Source organism: Ovis aries, chromosome 2 (genome assembly GCF_016772045.2).
Source record: "Ovis aries strain OAR_USU_Benz2616 breed Rambouillet chromosome 2, ARS-UI_Ramb_v3.0, whole genome shotgun sequence".
NCBI classification, from domain to species: Eukaryota; Metazoa; Chordata; class Mammalia; order Artiodactyla; family Bovidae; genus Ovis; species Ovis aries.
The window spans coordinates 61,992,993-62,009,122 of NC_056055.1; the positions used below are offsets into that span (position 1 = coordinate 61,992,993).

The window sequence follows — 16,130 nt, forward strand, 5'->3', positions numbered from 1 at the left end:
ATCTCTTCAAGAAAATTAGAGATACCAAGGGAACATTTTATGCAAAGATGGACACAATAAAGGACAGAAATTGTATGGACCTAACAGAAGCAGAAGATATTAAGAAGCAGTGGCAAAAATATATAGAAGAACTATACAAAAAAGATTTCCATGACCCAGATAATTATGATGATGTGATCACTCACCTAGAGCCAGACATTCTGGAATGTGAAGTCAAGTGGGCCTTAGAAATCATCATTATGAACAAAGCTAGTGGAGGTGATGGAATTCCAGTTGAGCTATTTCAAATCCTCGTGGACTTGAATCCTCATGCAACCACATGGACTGCTGCCCACCAGGCTTCCCTGTCCTTCACCATCTCCTGGAGCTTGCTCAAACTCATGTCCATTGAGTCGGTGATGCCATCCAACCATCTTGTCTTCTGTCATCCCCTTCTCCTCCTGCCTTCAGTCTTTCCCAGCATCAGGTTCTTTTCTAATGTGTCTCCTCTTTGCATCAGGTGGCCAAAGTATTGGAGTTTCAGCTCAGCACCAGTCCTTCAGTGAATATTCAGGGTTGATTTCTTTTAGGGTTGACTAAACTATTTAGTTTGCTGTTACAAAATTTCCCAGACTGGATGGCTTAGAAGCTGCAGAATGTTATTGCTAATAGTTCTGGAAGCTGGAAGTCTGAGATCAGGGTGTGAGAATGGTCAGGTGAAGGCCCTGTTTGGGTTACAAACTTCTGTTTCTTTATGTGGTAGAAGGCGCTAAGGAGCTCTGTGGAATCTCTTTTATAAAATAGAGCATTAATCCCACTCATGAGGGCTTCATCCTCATGACCTAATCACCTCCCAAAAGCCACATGTACCAATACCATCACTTTTGAAGATTAATGTTTCAACATATGAATTTTGGGTGGGGACACAAACGTATAGGGCATAGCAGAGAGGATAAATAAAGACATATTTAGAGAAGAGTTAAGGATTGGATGTGGTGATAAGGGAGTAGATGGAGTCCAGGACGAATAGTATCTAAGGCAGGGTAATGAGGTGAAAGGTGGCACCGCAGGGATAAGGAATACCAGATGCATGGCAGAGACTGAGGCAGCGGGTAGAAGCAATGAGGTTTAAGTTTGTTGAGCCTGAGATTCTAGTGGCATATTTAGCCAGAGATGTCTGGAAGGCTTTATATATATGGCTCTGGAGCCCGAAGGGCAAAATTTGAATAGCAAATTTGGTAGTCACCTGCCTATTGTAGGAAAATAAAACTATGAGAGAGGAAGTGATTATGCTCAGGAAGCAAGTGTAGTGAGCAGACTCAGTGGGTCTCACCCTGAGAGGTGTCAACACCTGCGTCATGGGCTGAGGAAGAGGAGCTCGTGGAGAAGACTGAAAAGAATTGGTCAGACGAGAATAATGAAAACTAGGAGAAGGCAGTATCATGAGTCAAGTGAATACAGAGTGAATCTTGATGATAGTAACAATAGTAAACTGAACACCAATAGTCATCATATGCTATTACCTTTTCTTCAGTTTTTTCTTGGTATTTGAGTAGAGAAGGATTAGATGGTAGATGGGTAAGTAGCTTCTGAAAAATATTTTAGATGCTTTCAAAGGCTCTAGTATTTGATTATGAAGCCCTAATTTAATTTCAAAACACAATTGATCAAATTTCCTTTTTGACAGAGCTATTTCACGAGCCCTCTTTTTACACGGTGGTCTTATTGAGGTCGTTATGAAAGTGTTAGTTGCTCAGTTGTGTCTAACTCTTTGTGACCCCATGGACTGTAGCCCACTAGGCCCCTCTCTTCATGGCATTCTCCAGGCAAGAATACTGGGGTGGGTAGTCATTTCCTCCTCCAGGGGATCTTCCTGACCCAGGGATCAATCCCAGGTCTCCTGCCTTGCAGGCAGATTCTTTACTGTCTGAGCTACCAGGGAAGGAAGAATATTGTCTGGCAGTAACTGAGCAGTAGTTTGAAGAGGGAGGGAAAAGACATTAGGAAGACATTTGTATGTTTGCCTGCCTCTGAAGAAGAGATTATCTGTATCCTTACAGAGTTAGGGGAATTGTAAAGGTGGAAAGAGAACATATAAAGTCTGTTTTATATTTTACTTCCTCTATTTGGAATGCTGGCTACTTTTTGTCCCTAGCGATGTAAGCCAGTGTTTTCTCTCTCTGTTCTATGGAATAAGTTGTTAACTAGGGATTTTTCCATAGTAAGCATGTTTGGTTACATTATATTTGGAAAGTGCTGCATCTTAAAAAAAAGATCACATTGAGCAATGTAATTCAGCAGAGTTATAGCCTGAGCAAGCCCCATCATCGTTTTATCATGGTATCTTACTGAGAAACATTTGTGAACAACTCCAGGCATGGAAAATGTGGGTGCAAATCATTCATCCTTCGTGGGACTCTAGGACCCCAGTAGGACTTTGCTTGGATCCCTGCTGAGTTGCTGAGACGTGCTGGAGGGCAGTGGTTAATGCCATTGAATATGGAGTTGCACGCTTTGGCTTTGAAGCCTCACTCTTTCACTGACCATATGATGGGTAATGTGACCTATATTCATGAAGGGATAGTAGAATGCCTACCTTATAGGGTGGTCATGTGGATTAAATAAAATAATGTATAACGTCTGGCACATAATGAGCGCTCAGGAACACTGTGATTATCATGATGATTATAATAATACTTTCTATAATTTCAGTTTACAATATCTAGTCCAGAGACCCACAGTGAAACGGTAACCATCCTGGTCTCCCCCTTACTTTCTGACCTTGCACAGAAGAAACAAAAATTATGAGAATTTCTTTTCCATGTCAGAATGGCTGAAAGACTTGATTAATGTAGATCGTGGTTGAGAAATATAATTAAAATATGTTTCATAGGACATTGAGCTTTAGAAAAGAAGTGCCTATGAAAGCAAGAGGACCTGATGTGAGGGTGACCAGGTTATTTGCCTAACAGTCTCTATTGTAGCAGATTACCTGTGGCTCTGAATACTTGTTGGTGTCTATTGTATCCTTTTGATGGGGCTGCTGCTAATGGAACTTAATGAGTCTCCATTACTGTTGTTCGGACTGTACTGTTTTTGAATTAGATGAAACAGTGTGCTAGATGGAGAGGCTCTAATGAAGCATATTTGGAAGTGAATATACATATATTTTGTGCTCTTTTCTTCATCATCCTTGCCAACTCTAGTTTTACAGGTTCCAGAAGGTCAGGAAGCCTTTACTAAGGCTCTATTGAGTTATAGAAGTTGAAGCAAGAGAGGGCTCCACCCACCTAGATGATAATAAAAATGGAAAATACGACCCCCTTTACTCTTTCATTTCTATCTGCAAAGATTCCAGAAAGAAGGGGAGGATTTCTCAATCCATGTGACCTGGAATATATTCTAGAGAGGGGACATCTGACACTATTCTGGAAAGTGCTTCCTAGAACCGAGTGCCAAGCTCTTCATGATAAAATCAATCATTGCTTCTCCCAGCCCCCAAATAAGAGTGGGGACAATTTTTTATTTCTGCGTATGGTGATATGAGTCATGAAACTGTTGACTATATTCCCTCCCTTGCTACTTTTCACTTTATTTCTGTTTATCAAAGATTTTTAGTATTGAGAAATTGGAAAGTGTATCCCTTTCTGCAAAGTAAAGAATGAAAGAGAGAAAAAAGGAAAGAAATAAAAATGTCATAACTGTATTAATTTCCTGGGCTGCCATAACAAAGGGCTTCCCAGGTGGTACTAGTGGTAAAGAACCTGCCTGCCAATGCAGGAGACATAAGTGACCTGGGTTCAATCCCTGGGTTGGGAAGATGTCCTGGAGGAGGGCATGACAACGCATGTCAGTGTTCTTGACTGGAGAATCTCATGGATAGAGGAGCCTGGCAGGCTACAGTCCATAGGGTCGTAGAGAGTGAGACACAACTGAAGTGACTTATCACGCATGCACGCACACCTAACAAAGTACCAAAAATTTGGGTGTCTCACAACAATAGAAATTTGTCCTCTCACAGTTCTGGAGGCTAGAAGTCCAAAATTACGCCGTTTGCAGGTCCATGCTTTCTCTAAGCGTGACTCCAGGGGAGAGTCCTTCCTCACCCCTTCTAGCTTCTCTTGCTTGCGGACAGCCCTTGGTGTTCCTTAGTTTGCAGATGCACCACTCCAGGCAGAAGGTAGTTGTCTCACATTTTCCTCCCTCTATGTCCAAATTTCCCCTTTTTATAAGAATTATACAGGTTTATGGTATACTTTAATGACCGTATTTTAACTTGATTACCTCTGTAAAGGCCCTCCTTTCAAATAAAGTCACGTTCTAGGAATACTGGGGGTTAGGATTTCAACTTATCTTATTTTGGGGGGTACACAAAACAAAACCTATACCCATATAACAGAGAGAGATATAGATATATTTTCTTTATTCTTTCTAATTCTCTGAATGAAATCAATTGTTAAATTTAATTTGACTCTGCTTGCAATGTACTTTTGTACTTGCATAACTGATGGTGTCTGATGCTGCTTTTACTTGAACCACTGGTTCAATATCATAATTTGGGGTTCAAGTATTCAAAATCACTTAAGAATTGCCTCAGGCTTCCTCTGATTGTAGGTTTCTTAAAATGGGCTTTGTTTGAAACCTGGGATGCTTATTTATACTGTAGACATGGAATTTTATTTTAAAAGATCTATAAACTTTTTCTAATTATGATTTTTATTATTGACTCTATTCCTATCCTTCCGGTTTCATCCTCAGGATTTCCCTTGTCTACCAAAATAGCACAGTGCTTGACAATAGGAGATATTTTAAATGTTTGTCATGTAAGTTAATGAATACATTAATGAGTACAAATAGGCTGATTGATGAGATGATTGGAAGGATAACTAGCTGGAAATGTGGTTCTGAAATACTGGAGAGAAATAAGGGCCAGAAATGCAATTTTTAATTTTCCTTTTTCTGGTGATAGTGGGAATTACAGGAGTGGGTGAGAGCACCTGGGATGAGTACCTACTGGATAGAGAAGAAGGCAGAAGACAGACCCAACATAGGGAAGCCGCGTAGGCTGGGCAGCCACCTAGACATGGAAACAGAGCAGGGAGAGAGGAAGGCCAGTTCCCATCAGCTTACTGCATTTATTGGTTTTCTCCCTCCCTTTACCCTTAGGGTTACCGAGATGTACTTCCAGCTGAAAGAAATGAATGAAAAGGTGTCTTTCATAAAGGACTCCTTATTGTCGTTGGACAGCCAGGTGGGACACCTGCAGGATCTCTCTGCCCTGACAGTGGATACCTTAAAAGTCCTTTCTGCTGTTGACACCTTACAAGAAGATGAGGCTCTCCTGGCCAACAGAAAGCATTCTGCTCGCAGAAAACTTCCCCACAGCTGGAGCAATGTCATCTGTGCAGAGGTTCTGGGCAGCATGCCACTCTCTGAGAAGAAGAAGTATCAGTGTTATAGCATGCCCCCTTCTTTGCTGCGGAGCCTGGCCAGAGGCTGGTATCCTCCACGAGGGCAGAAAGGGCCCTTGCTTGAGATTACACATCAAGAGGCTTCAAATGTAAGAGATGAGCAAGGAGAACAAGAAACACAAAATCATGTAGTTGCTTCTGGGGTGATGCTGAACAGACAAGCACACCCAAAGTATGGCCAATATCTCCTGGTCCCTTCTTATCTAGAACAAGTTTCTTATCCTGCAAAAACTGACTTGCCTCTGTCCAGACCATCTGTGAAAGCAGGTACAGATGGGCTGACAACTGAACATGTCAGCCAGACTGAGGTCCCTGTTCATCTGATGTGGCAGACCCCGCGTGTCTCAGCCCAGGGCCCCATGGTGGAAACCAAGGAGCAGTGTGAGTCACTTGCTCAGATACCAGCCAGACCAGACGAGGGGGATCAAGTGCTCCCCACTTTGATTTGCACACCTGGACCCACGAGAGTGACCTCCCTCCCTTCCCAAGTCATGAGCATGCAACCTGGAGGTGGATATGTGAACTGGGCATTTTCAGAAGGTGATGAAACTGGTGTGTTTAGCACCAAGAAACACTGTCAAATCAGCGTGGCCTCCTCTTGTAACCATGACTCCAGACAGAGTGAACACGGCCAGAGGCAGATCCGGGGCAGATCCCTGTCTGATAACTCGGCAAGACTGGCCCAGAGCAATTGCTCAGAAGCACTTCCACGGCTCCAGCCAAACACATCCTTTCGAATCAGTCTGCTTCGGAAAGACAAGCCCTTCACTGGGAATCAGAGCTCGAGATTACACAAGGAGGAGAAGTTGAAGATCCCTAAGATTAAAAGTAAGAAGTAAACATTTCAAAACCAGGATTCAATTCTCACGTTGCTCCCATTCTCATTCTCCCCATTCTCTCAGTCTTACCTGTGCAACAAAATGGTTCCACATACTGTCCTTATTGTCTCATGTAAATCATTTCCCTTACAGATCTATCAAAATTCTCAGAAATAGGACAGTCAAAATGGATCAAAACAAAAATGCTAACCAAGGATAGGAAACTGTCGAAGAAGAAGAAGAAAACGCAAGGACTACAGGTGCCAGTAAGTGCCTTGTATGTTTTTGGCCACTGAGGTAGTATCCTATCTTAGCTTGATTTCTCTTTATTCTAAAGTGCCAAGTACACAAAATAACACTGTCCTAGAAGGAATGGAGATGTAAATCTTAAGAGTCAGCAGAGCTGATTTGCAACAATTCATTTATCAACTCATAGGTTGAAGGACTTTTGTGTTATTTTCAGTTTTTGGCTATTCCACTTAAGCTGTTAAGAACATTTGTGTACGAGTCTTTGTGTGGACATGTGTTTTCATTTCTCTCTGGTAACTAGGAGTAGAATAGTAAAGTCATATGGTAAGTATTTGCTTAATTTTAGAAGAAACTTACATTGCCACCAGTTTATGGGTAGTGGTTTATGAGAGTTCCAGTGGTCCACGTCCTTGCCAGTCCTTAGTAGGCTCAGTCTTTTTGATTTTAGCATGTCAGTGAGTGTACAGTGGTATCTCACAGTGGTTTCATGTGCCTTTCCATAGTGACTAGTGCAAAATCACCTTTTGGAGGAGACTTAACGTCCATAAAGAATGGCTTCCTTCAGGGAACATGCAGAGTTGCTGGGATCCCATAAAATATGAGTTTAGAATTGTGTTCTAAAATGGCCAGAGTTAAAATAAGAAGTATTAACTGAGCTCAAGTACTAATAACTTGCTTTTTGTTATCTTGTAGTTTGTCAGTTTATCTCGTTTCTTCTCTGCCCCTGGGAAGCACGCGAGGCAGCCATTATTGTTAGCTCCCTGTTATTTTAACGATGAAGGGAATGGAGCTCATAGACATGAAGTGACTGGCCCAGTTCATGTAGTTTCTGAGTGACAGGGATAGAATTCTAACCAGTTCTTTCAGACCCTTATGTTTTTGTTGTTTTGCTTTATACCAGTGGTTCTTAAACTGTGGTCTCCCATCAGCATTACCTGAAAACTTAATAGATTCAAATTTGCCCTCTCCTCAGACCTACTAAGGGCTTCCCAGGTGGCGCTAATGGTAAAGAACCCACCTCCCAGTTGCAGGAAACATAAGAGACGCAGGTAGGATCCCTGCGTTGGACAGATCCCCTGGAGGAGGGCATGGCAACTCCAGTGTTCTTGCTTAGAAAATCCCATAGATAGTGGGGCCTGGCGGGCTACAGTCCATGGGGTCACAGAGAGTCATAAACGACTGAAGGGACTTACCACACATGCACAGACCTACTGAATCACACACAGATGCTGAGGGTGGGACCCAGCAATCTGTGGGTTTAACATAGTCCTGGGTGATTCTGATACGCACTCAAGTTTGAGAAACCCTGCTGCCCACCCTCGTTCTCAGTCATGACTGCAAATAGGAAAGTCACATGGATGCTTGTGTCCTGCCAGCACGAGTGATGGAAGTTTAACACTTCCCAGGTGATTTTAATGTGCAGCCAATATTAACAACCACTGTTCTTCAACATGCGGTTGTTGTTCTGTTGCTCAGTTGTATCCAACTCTTTGCAACCCCATGGACTGCAGCACACCAGACCTCACTCAGTTCTCAGTTCAGTTGCTCAGTTGTGTCTGACTCATTGTGATCCCATGAACTGCAGCACTCCAGGCCTCCCTGTCCATCACCAACTCCCAGAGTCCACCCAAACCCATGTCCATCGAGTCGATGATGCCATCCAACCATCTCATCCTCTGTTGTCCCCTTCTCCTCCTGCCCTCAATCTTTCCCAGCATCAGGGTCTTTTCCAATGAGTCAGCTCTTCGCATCAGGTGGTCAAAGTATTGGAGTTTCAGCTTCAACATCAGTCCTTCCAATGAACACCCAGGACTGATCTCCTTTAGCATGGACTGGGATGGACTTTAGGATGGACAGCACAACAGATTTCACTGTCCTTCACCATCTCCCAGAGTTTACTCAAACTCATGTCAGTGATTACTGTGATTTGGAATCTATTCAGATTAATGTCATTCTGTTCCAACAAGTATCTTTCTTTCCAGGTCATAACAGTCAACACCTGCTCTCAAAGTGACCAATTGAACCCAGAGCCTGGAGATAATAAGATCTCAGGAGCACAGAAGGGCAGCAAGAACTGGATTCCAGTGTCCAAATTTAATCAGATAAGTATGTGACAGTCTGCATTCTTTTTTTTAAAATTTTTATTATTACTTTATTTTGCTTTACAATACTGTATTGGTTTTACCATACATTGACATGAATCAGCCACGGGTGTACATGAGTTCCCAATCCTGAACCCTCACCTCCCACCCCATATCATCTCTCTGGATCATCCCCGTGCACCAGCCCCAAGCATCCTGTATCCTGTATCGAACATAGACTGGTGATTTGTTTCTTACATGATAGTATACATGTTTCAGTGCCATTCTCGAAAATCATCCCACCTCTCCCTCTCCCACAGAGTCCAAAAGTCCATTCTACACATCTGTGTCTCTTTTGCTGTCTCGCATACAGGGTTATCATTACCATCTTTCTAAATTCCATATATATGTGTTAGTATACTGTATTGAATTACCCAAACCCTGGTGGTTTCCTCAGGCTATGGTCTTTAGAGCAGCGGGGGTCCCTGCTGTTCTCTCAAGTGGAGGTGAGAGAATGAGAAGGGGCCACACTTTCTTAGAAAAATAGCTGTTTTCTACTTTTAGTTTTTATGAAAGAGATGCAGTTTGCATTTGCTTAATGGGATAATTGTCAGAATTCAGAAAAGAAAAATTAAAATTAATTAAAATGTAGATAGTCTCCTATTCAGAGCGGTTGAATCTGCATCAAGGAGTATTCATTTAGTCTGACTTACGGGGTGAGTTGTCCAGTGTTATATATTCTTTAAAGTTCAGGTGACGCTGATATGGGCCCTTACACAGAACTCAGCAGTAGTTGGTTATTTACAACTGCTCCCATATAGTGTTTATTCCATCGGCAAGATTCCCTTAAACTTAATAGTAATGATGTTTGTAGAGGATAGAAGACAGATCGGTGAGCTAGGAATGAAGACTGTGAGCTCAGCGTAGACTGTGAAATAAGCCTGGACAGATACATTGAGGACATATTATGAAGAGAATAGGTAGCAACGAACTGAACATTGAACGTCTTACATTTGATGATGAGACCCTTACTAATTTTTAAACAGAAGGGACTATGTGGTTAGCAAGTCATAAATATTTAAAATTATTTGAAGTACTAAACTTAAGGTACATGTATTAGTTTTAGACATACAACATAATGATTAGATGTATGTCTGTGCTGCAAAACTAGTAGCACAATAAATTAACGTCCATCACCACCTATAGTTAACAGTTATTTTTTCTTGTGATGAGAACTTTTAAGATCTGTTATCTTAGCCACTATATAGTATTGTTAAACTATAACCACCATGCTGTATAGTACCTCCCCATGTGTTTATTTATCTTATAGCTGGAGTTTGTACCTTTTGACCATCTTCTCTTATTTCAAAAAAATTCAAACTGAGAAAGATGGGAGTGGCAGGAGGGTTCTGGCAAAGAATCTCATTTAAATCTGATGATCAGGAAGAAAGAGAAGACCTAGAGAATTAGGCTAAATCCAGGTATTTGGCTAATCTGAAGACTGCAGGAGGCCTAGTGTCTTGATCCACATTCTGGGTTGAGAACTTTGTTTTTTTAAAAGCTTGTCTGAGTTAAGAATTGAAAAAGAATTTAAAAAAAAATTTGAGGGTACCCTGTTAGATAGCTCCTTCTAAACACAAAAGGTAAAGTTTTGAGGAAATTAATTATAGAAGGAAAAGCATAGTTTTAGATTTTCATAGAGGTATTTTATTTTAATTGTAGTACTGAGCTATCATTTATCATAATTTTATGATGTTATAAAAAGTATCACATATACAATTTTTTGATTTTTTTCAGCAGCTTTTTTTGTATTTCCTGTATATATTTTTTCCAGCACCAAATATTAGGAAAAAATAACAACAACTTTTAGCCAGGGACTTTTAATAAGTATTTTTCTCAGAACTAATCCAACCAAATATTTATTAAATTATTATTGATTGCCTACTATATGCCAGTAACTTTATAAATACCAGGTATAAAAAATATTAACAATAATGGTCCTTGTTAAGTTTTTTAAAGAAAAGGCTAAAAATTAAAACTATTTGCTGGGATTCTTTTCTTTCTTTTTTCTTAGTTTGATTTTGTCTTCTTTTTTAAATAGCCTACAGTAATGCTTGATTCTGCTGTTAAGGAAGAATTACTAACAATTTGGATCTCAAAATTCATGTAGTTTGAATAAAGCATGGATGACAAGGTTCAGAGGAAAGTGAAAATTACTAAAGGTATTTTATAGGAAGATAGGGTATGGATAATTCTTTGATAGAGTAGTATTAATTGTTATAAAAATAAGGGTAACTATGGAAGAATAGAAATGGGGTAAATAGCTTTTAACCACTTGAGTAAAAAGGACAAAAGAATCTTGGTAAAACTTGTCTAAAAGAGAAAAGTATATTTCAGTTTAGGTAAATGCACAGTGTTGAGCAGAGAAGGCAATGGCACCCCACTCCAGTACTCTTGCCTGGAAAATCGCATGGATGGAGGAGCCTGGTGGGCTGCAGTCCGTGGGGTCGCTAACAGTCGGACACAACTGAGTAACTTCACTTTCATTTTTCATTTTCATGCATTGGAGAAGGAAATGGCAACCCACTCCAGTGTTCTCGCCTGGAGAATCCCAGGGACGGGGGAGCCTGGTGGGCTGCTGTCTATGGGGTCTCACAGAGTCGGACACAACTGAAGTGACTTAACATACAGTGTTGAGATCTTTTATTTGTAACTGTGATTCACATATAACACATTTTCATGTATTCTCTAATTTTTTCCTTCCTTTTAACAAGGTCTAGAATCTTACATATATCAGAAAATGAAAACTAAAGAAGCTGAACGACATCCTATACAAGTCAGTGATTATGGAAGGCAGTCTCAAGAGGTGAAAGCATTTTATTTGACATTTTAAAAGCTCAGTTTTCACCCCCTCTCCTCCCACTTTATTCTTTCTTTGTTGTTCTCTTTTTTGCTATTTATCCATCCAATAACTTATCCTGAGCATTTTAGCATGAATGAGAAAAAGTTTAGGAATTTTTGACACTGTTTTCAAATATATAAAAGTTGCCATATGGAAGAAAAATACCTCTAATACACTTTTCAGAGGTAGAGCTAAAAAAACATGTAAGAATTAAAGATTTTAAAATTAAAAAAAAAAATAATAATAAAAAAATGATAAATGAACAGAGATAAGACTTAAAAAAAAAGAAAATTTGAATTTAAAAAAAAAAAAAAAAACAACAACATATACAAATTATTGGGAGACAGGTTTCAGCCTGATTTGAGAAGGAATTTTTACCTTCTGCAGCTTTCCAGAGATGGAATGGTTTATCTTATAATAGGTAATGTCTCACTTAGTGTGGTTAGTTGGCTAAGCCAACTTCTTTGTAGATGTGTTGGAGGGGATTTGTACATTTCAGAGTAAAGGACCTTCAGTGTTTCTTCAATACTGATTTTTCAGTCTGTTTTTCTTTCTGTCTGCAAATATGTGCTTGTTTTATTGCATGCCACCATGGGGGAAGCATGATTAGTTAGACTAGCCACCACCTAACCGCCCCCCCAATATAATTTTGATCTTTGTTTGAATATTACCTCTATGACCTTGGAAAGTGTATACAAATTGCCTATATAAAAATATACTAACAACCTCAGATGTTCTTATAGGAATGTAATCTGTGAAACAGAATACTCCTTGAAGGTAGTTAGGGCACCTGTCTGCCCTATCAAATCCTGGCTCTTCCACTTCCTAGGTTTCAAAGTTATACATATCAATTAACCTTATGAGCTTCATTAGCTGCATCTCTAAAATGGGGTTAATGCCATCCTTACCAGTTTAATAGTGGATAACAAAAATAACACTAGTGCAAATGCCCAGAGTAATGCTTGGAGTGGCTTCCCTGGTGGCTCAGATGGTAAAGAATCCACCTGCAATGCAGGGTTCGATTCCTAGGTTGGCAAGATTCCCAGGAGAAGGGAATGACTACCCATTCCAGTATTCTTGACTGGAGAATTCCATGGACAGAGGAACCTGGCGGGCTACAGTCCATGGGGTGGTAAAGAGTCTGACATGACTGAGCAGCTGAGCATGCACGCACACACAGTGCTGGGAGTATACTAGATTTTAAGAAATAATTTGAATCTAAATAGAAACAGAATGAGATATCTCCAGGGTAACTTTCTGAATAATCATTAACTGAAACAATGATCTGATGATTGAGTATAACAATATAATGATCAATGTTTCCTGTCAACTTTGACGTTCATGCCTTCTTTCACATCCTTCAGTTCAGTTCAGTTCAGTCGCTCAGTCGTGTCTGACTCTTTGCGACCCCATGAATCACAGTACGCCAGGCCTCCCTGTTCATCACCATCTCCCGGAGTTCACTCAGACTCATGTCCATCGAGTCCGTGATGCCATGCAGCCATCTCATCCTCTCTCGTCCCCTTCTCCTCCTGCCCCCAATCCCTCCCAGCATCAGAGTCTTTTCCAATGAGTCAACTCTTTGCATGAGGTGGCCAAAGTACTGGAGTTTCAGCTTTAGCATCATTCCTTCCAAAGAAATCCCAGGGCTGATCTTCTTCAGAATGGACTGGTTGGATCTCCTAACAGTCCAAGGGACTCTCAAGAGTCTTTTCCAACACCATAGTTCAAAACAGATGTTATATGTTCACTCTCAGTTTTGTAAAATCCATTATATGTTACAGTTTCTCTTTGATGTCCCCATAAAATACTTTCTGTTAAAGCTGGTCACCGCAGTGAGTTACTCATATATTGTGCTAACATTATTCATCTTTCCAGCTTGCGTTTTGATACTTAGTAAAAGAAATATTGAACTAGAGGAAGGGAAAAGAAAACAACCATATCCTCCAAGGAGTGTGTTTTGCAAATGTGTTGTTGGAAGCTTGAGGTGGGAGAAAGCTGGGTGAGCATGTAATGATCTTTCCCCTCTGCTCAGGATCTTACCAAAAGCTCTTTGTGGGATTCCAGGAGCACCACAGTCAATAGGAAGTCTCAGTGAGTATTTCTGAATGTCTGTCTTTAAGCATCTTTGGCTTCTGTTCTTTTTTAAACTGGACTGGGAACCAAGGTTTAATTGGGTCAGAAAAGGAGAAAAAGAGAAGTGTGTCCAACAACAATATTTTTCTTTTGTTAGCAAGAATGACGATTATTTATTCTCCTAGTTTTCCTGGTTTTGGCAACAAAATCTCACCTTAATGCCTTTTAAGAATATAATGAAACATGTGCTATTGCAGCAAATTAACCACTTTGTGTTTTTTAGTGTCAAAAAAGCACACATGAAATAATAAGTATCATATCTTTTCTGATGTGAAATTTGCATTAAAAATTAGGAATAAATCTGTCTTGACTGAAAAAAAGACTTAGAGTGAAGACTAGATAGTTCTTTCCCTTAGTTTTTTTTTCCCCCCAAATGTTTCTAAGATGGATCTTTCTGGTTTCTCCCTAACATCCTAAGTGTTCATCAAAGCAGTAACAATTTGAGAAGGTGTGAGATAGGAGGACAGGGCTAGAGAGAGCAGATAGAGAACTCACATTTTTGTACACTTGAGACTCCTGGATTTTTATTATTCAGAGAATATTTGAACACCAACCAGGCAGATTATTCTGTTTGTAGTGTTTTATGGACCTTTCCAGTTATATCATCAAATTGACTATTCTTATAGCTAAAGGAGCAGAATTCAAAAGCATCTGTACTCTACAAAGGGGTCATTGATGTCAGGCAGGTGGAATATGATGGTCAGCTGGCAGTCAGCTGTGTTTGAGATGGCCTTTTCTCTGAAGCTCCCATCAAGGTCTCTCTGTGCAAGCCTGCCTCTAGAATTAATGTGCACATGTCTTTCTTCTCCCAAAGGTTCAGTAGTTTGTGCTCATGCAGAGTGGTGGGTTATTGCAGCATGAAATTAAACAATAATTGTAATTGTACTTTCTTCCCCAAGGACCTTACGTTCTGGAGATATTCTTTGAATGCACTTATTTTGACTTGCCCATGGCCACTTGTGCACTTGAGCAGGGCACGTAACCATTTAAAGAGAGCTAATTTCAGCCTTGAACATTTAGGGATCACGTGGGCTAATGAAACTGATTTGTAGGCTTGTCCAGAGACATTCATAGACTCATTTGTAGGCATCTACTTTGCATAGTTCAGGAACCTTTTTGTTTAATTGATCCAGAAGAATACAAATACAGTTAAATCTTATATATGTTGTGTGATCACACAGCTAATTAAAAACAAAAACCAACAACTGCTTTTCAGTTAGCTTAGGGCATACACAGTAAACGACTTACATGCATATCTGGTGCTAGTTTTTCTATGAAAATAATTGTAGGGCTGTAAACTGTTTCTCTAAAAGTAGGGGCCAGATGTAACTGATAGGCTTCCTTTACAGTGATATATACACATGTGTATACATATATGCTTATAGTCTCTGTATTATTTACTATTTCGTGCACTTTTTCTATCTTTGATCAGTGAAAAATTTAAGCATTATCTAAACAACTTTAATTTTTCAAACAGATTGAGAACTTCAAATGGAGTTAACAGTAAGTTTTTATATTTTTTTCATATTATTATTGGTGAGGTTTATGCTCCTGCTGAGATTTTTAGTTCTTGAAATCCTGTTTGTGGTTTTTGTCTACTATACAGAGTAGCAAATTCGGTAGAAAAGTAGAAAGTTTTTGAATGTCTTTCCCCAGATAAGTCAGGAATGATATCTGGTTTAAAATTTTTTGGAGTAACCAGTTTTCAACCATGATTTTCCAGTGAGTAAGAGTATAGTCACTGAGCTCATTTAGACTGCTTGACAACTCTTACTGTGATGTTTTAACACATTGCCCAGTAAGAACTCATGAGATTGTATGTAGATCTTTCCTTTGGCTTCAGTGGGACTCTGTGCCCCAAGTGGCTAAGTAGGACCAAGCCTGCTTCGGTGAGACACCTCCCTCACCAAAACCACTCTCTATAGCCACTTTCAGATGTTACCCCTTTCTGTCTTCTTGACCCCTTGATACAGATCAGAAACCTTCCTCTTCTGTGGTCTGGTTCCATCTCAATTTCTTGTGTTTTCAGTACATCCTTTGCAGTTGATTCCTTCTCCACCTACAAAAAATTTGTCATGTACAAAATAAAAAAATAATCCTTTTCTTGAGTTTACCTGGCTTTCAGACTGCCACTCCCGTTCCTTACCTCCAAATTAACTGAAACAGTGTTATTCCAGAAAGGAACAGTCTTTTCTGATGATCTTACCTTTTACCCAGCACCCCCAAAGGGAGGGAGTTTTATTCCTTTGCTTATGCAGCAGCAAAAAGCCAGAGACATCTGTGAAACTGGGCTCATTACGCTGCTTATTCTACAAAGTATAAAGTAGTTACCACCACGAGACCAAAGTTCTCCACTTTAATTCTGACTTTATGAAACGGCAAAACTGTTGGAAAGGATTTCTCTTGAGCCTTGTAATTTAGGACTTGAGCAGATAGAAGTTGAACTTGCAAGAGGTATTCCCAGCACAGAGTCCTTCTGTAACCACACAAATCC

At 40.0% G+C, this 16,130-nt stretch overlaps 1 protein-coding gene across 4 annotated transcripts in view; it reads left to right on the forward strand.

Annotated features, from left to right (window-relative positions):
• Positions 1-16,130, forward strand: part of TRPM6 (transient receptor potential cation channel subfamily M member 6) — a 166,352-nt gene that overhangs the window by 128,432 nt on the left and 21,790 nt on the right. For all 4 annotated transcript variants that reach the window (XM_042243344.1, XM_060409361.1, XM_060409360.1 and 1 more), the window contains 6 exons: positions 5,146-6,278; positions 6,422-6,534; positions 8,500-8,623; positions 11,373-11,464; positions 13,536-13,594; positions 15,114-15,139. In XM_042243344.1, coding sequence (XP_042099278.1) covers positions 5,146-6,278; positions 6,422-6,534; positions 8,500-8,623; positions 11,373-11,464; positions 13,536-13,594; positions 15,114-15,139 — 1,547 coding nt within the window. The remainder of the gene's footprint in view (positions 1-5,145; positions 6,279-6,421; positions 6,535-8,499; positions 8,624-11,372; positions 11,465-13,535; positions 13,595-15,113; positions 15,140-16,130) is intronic.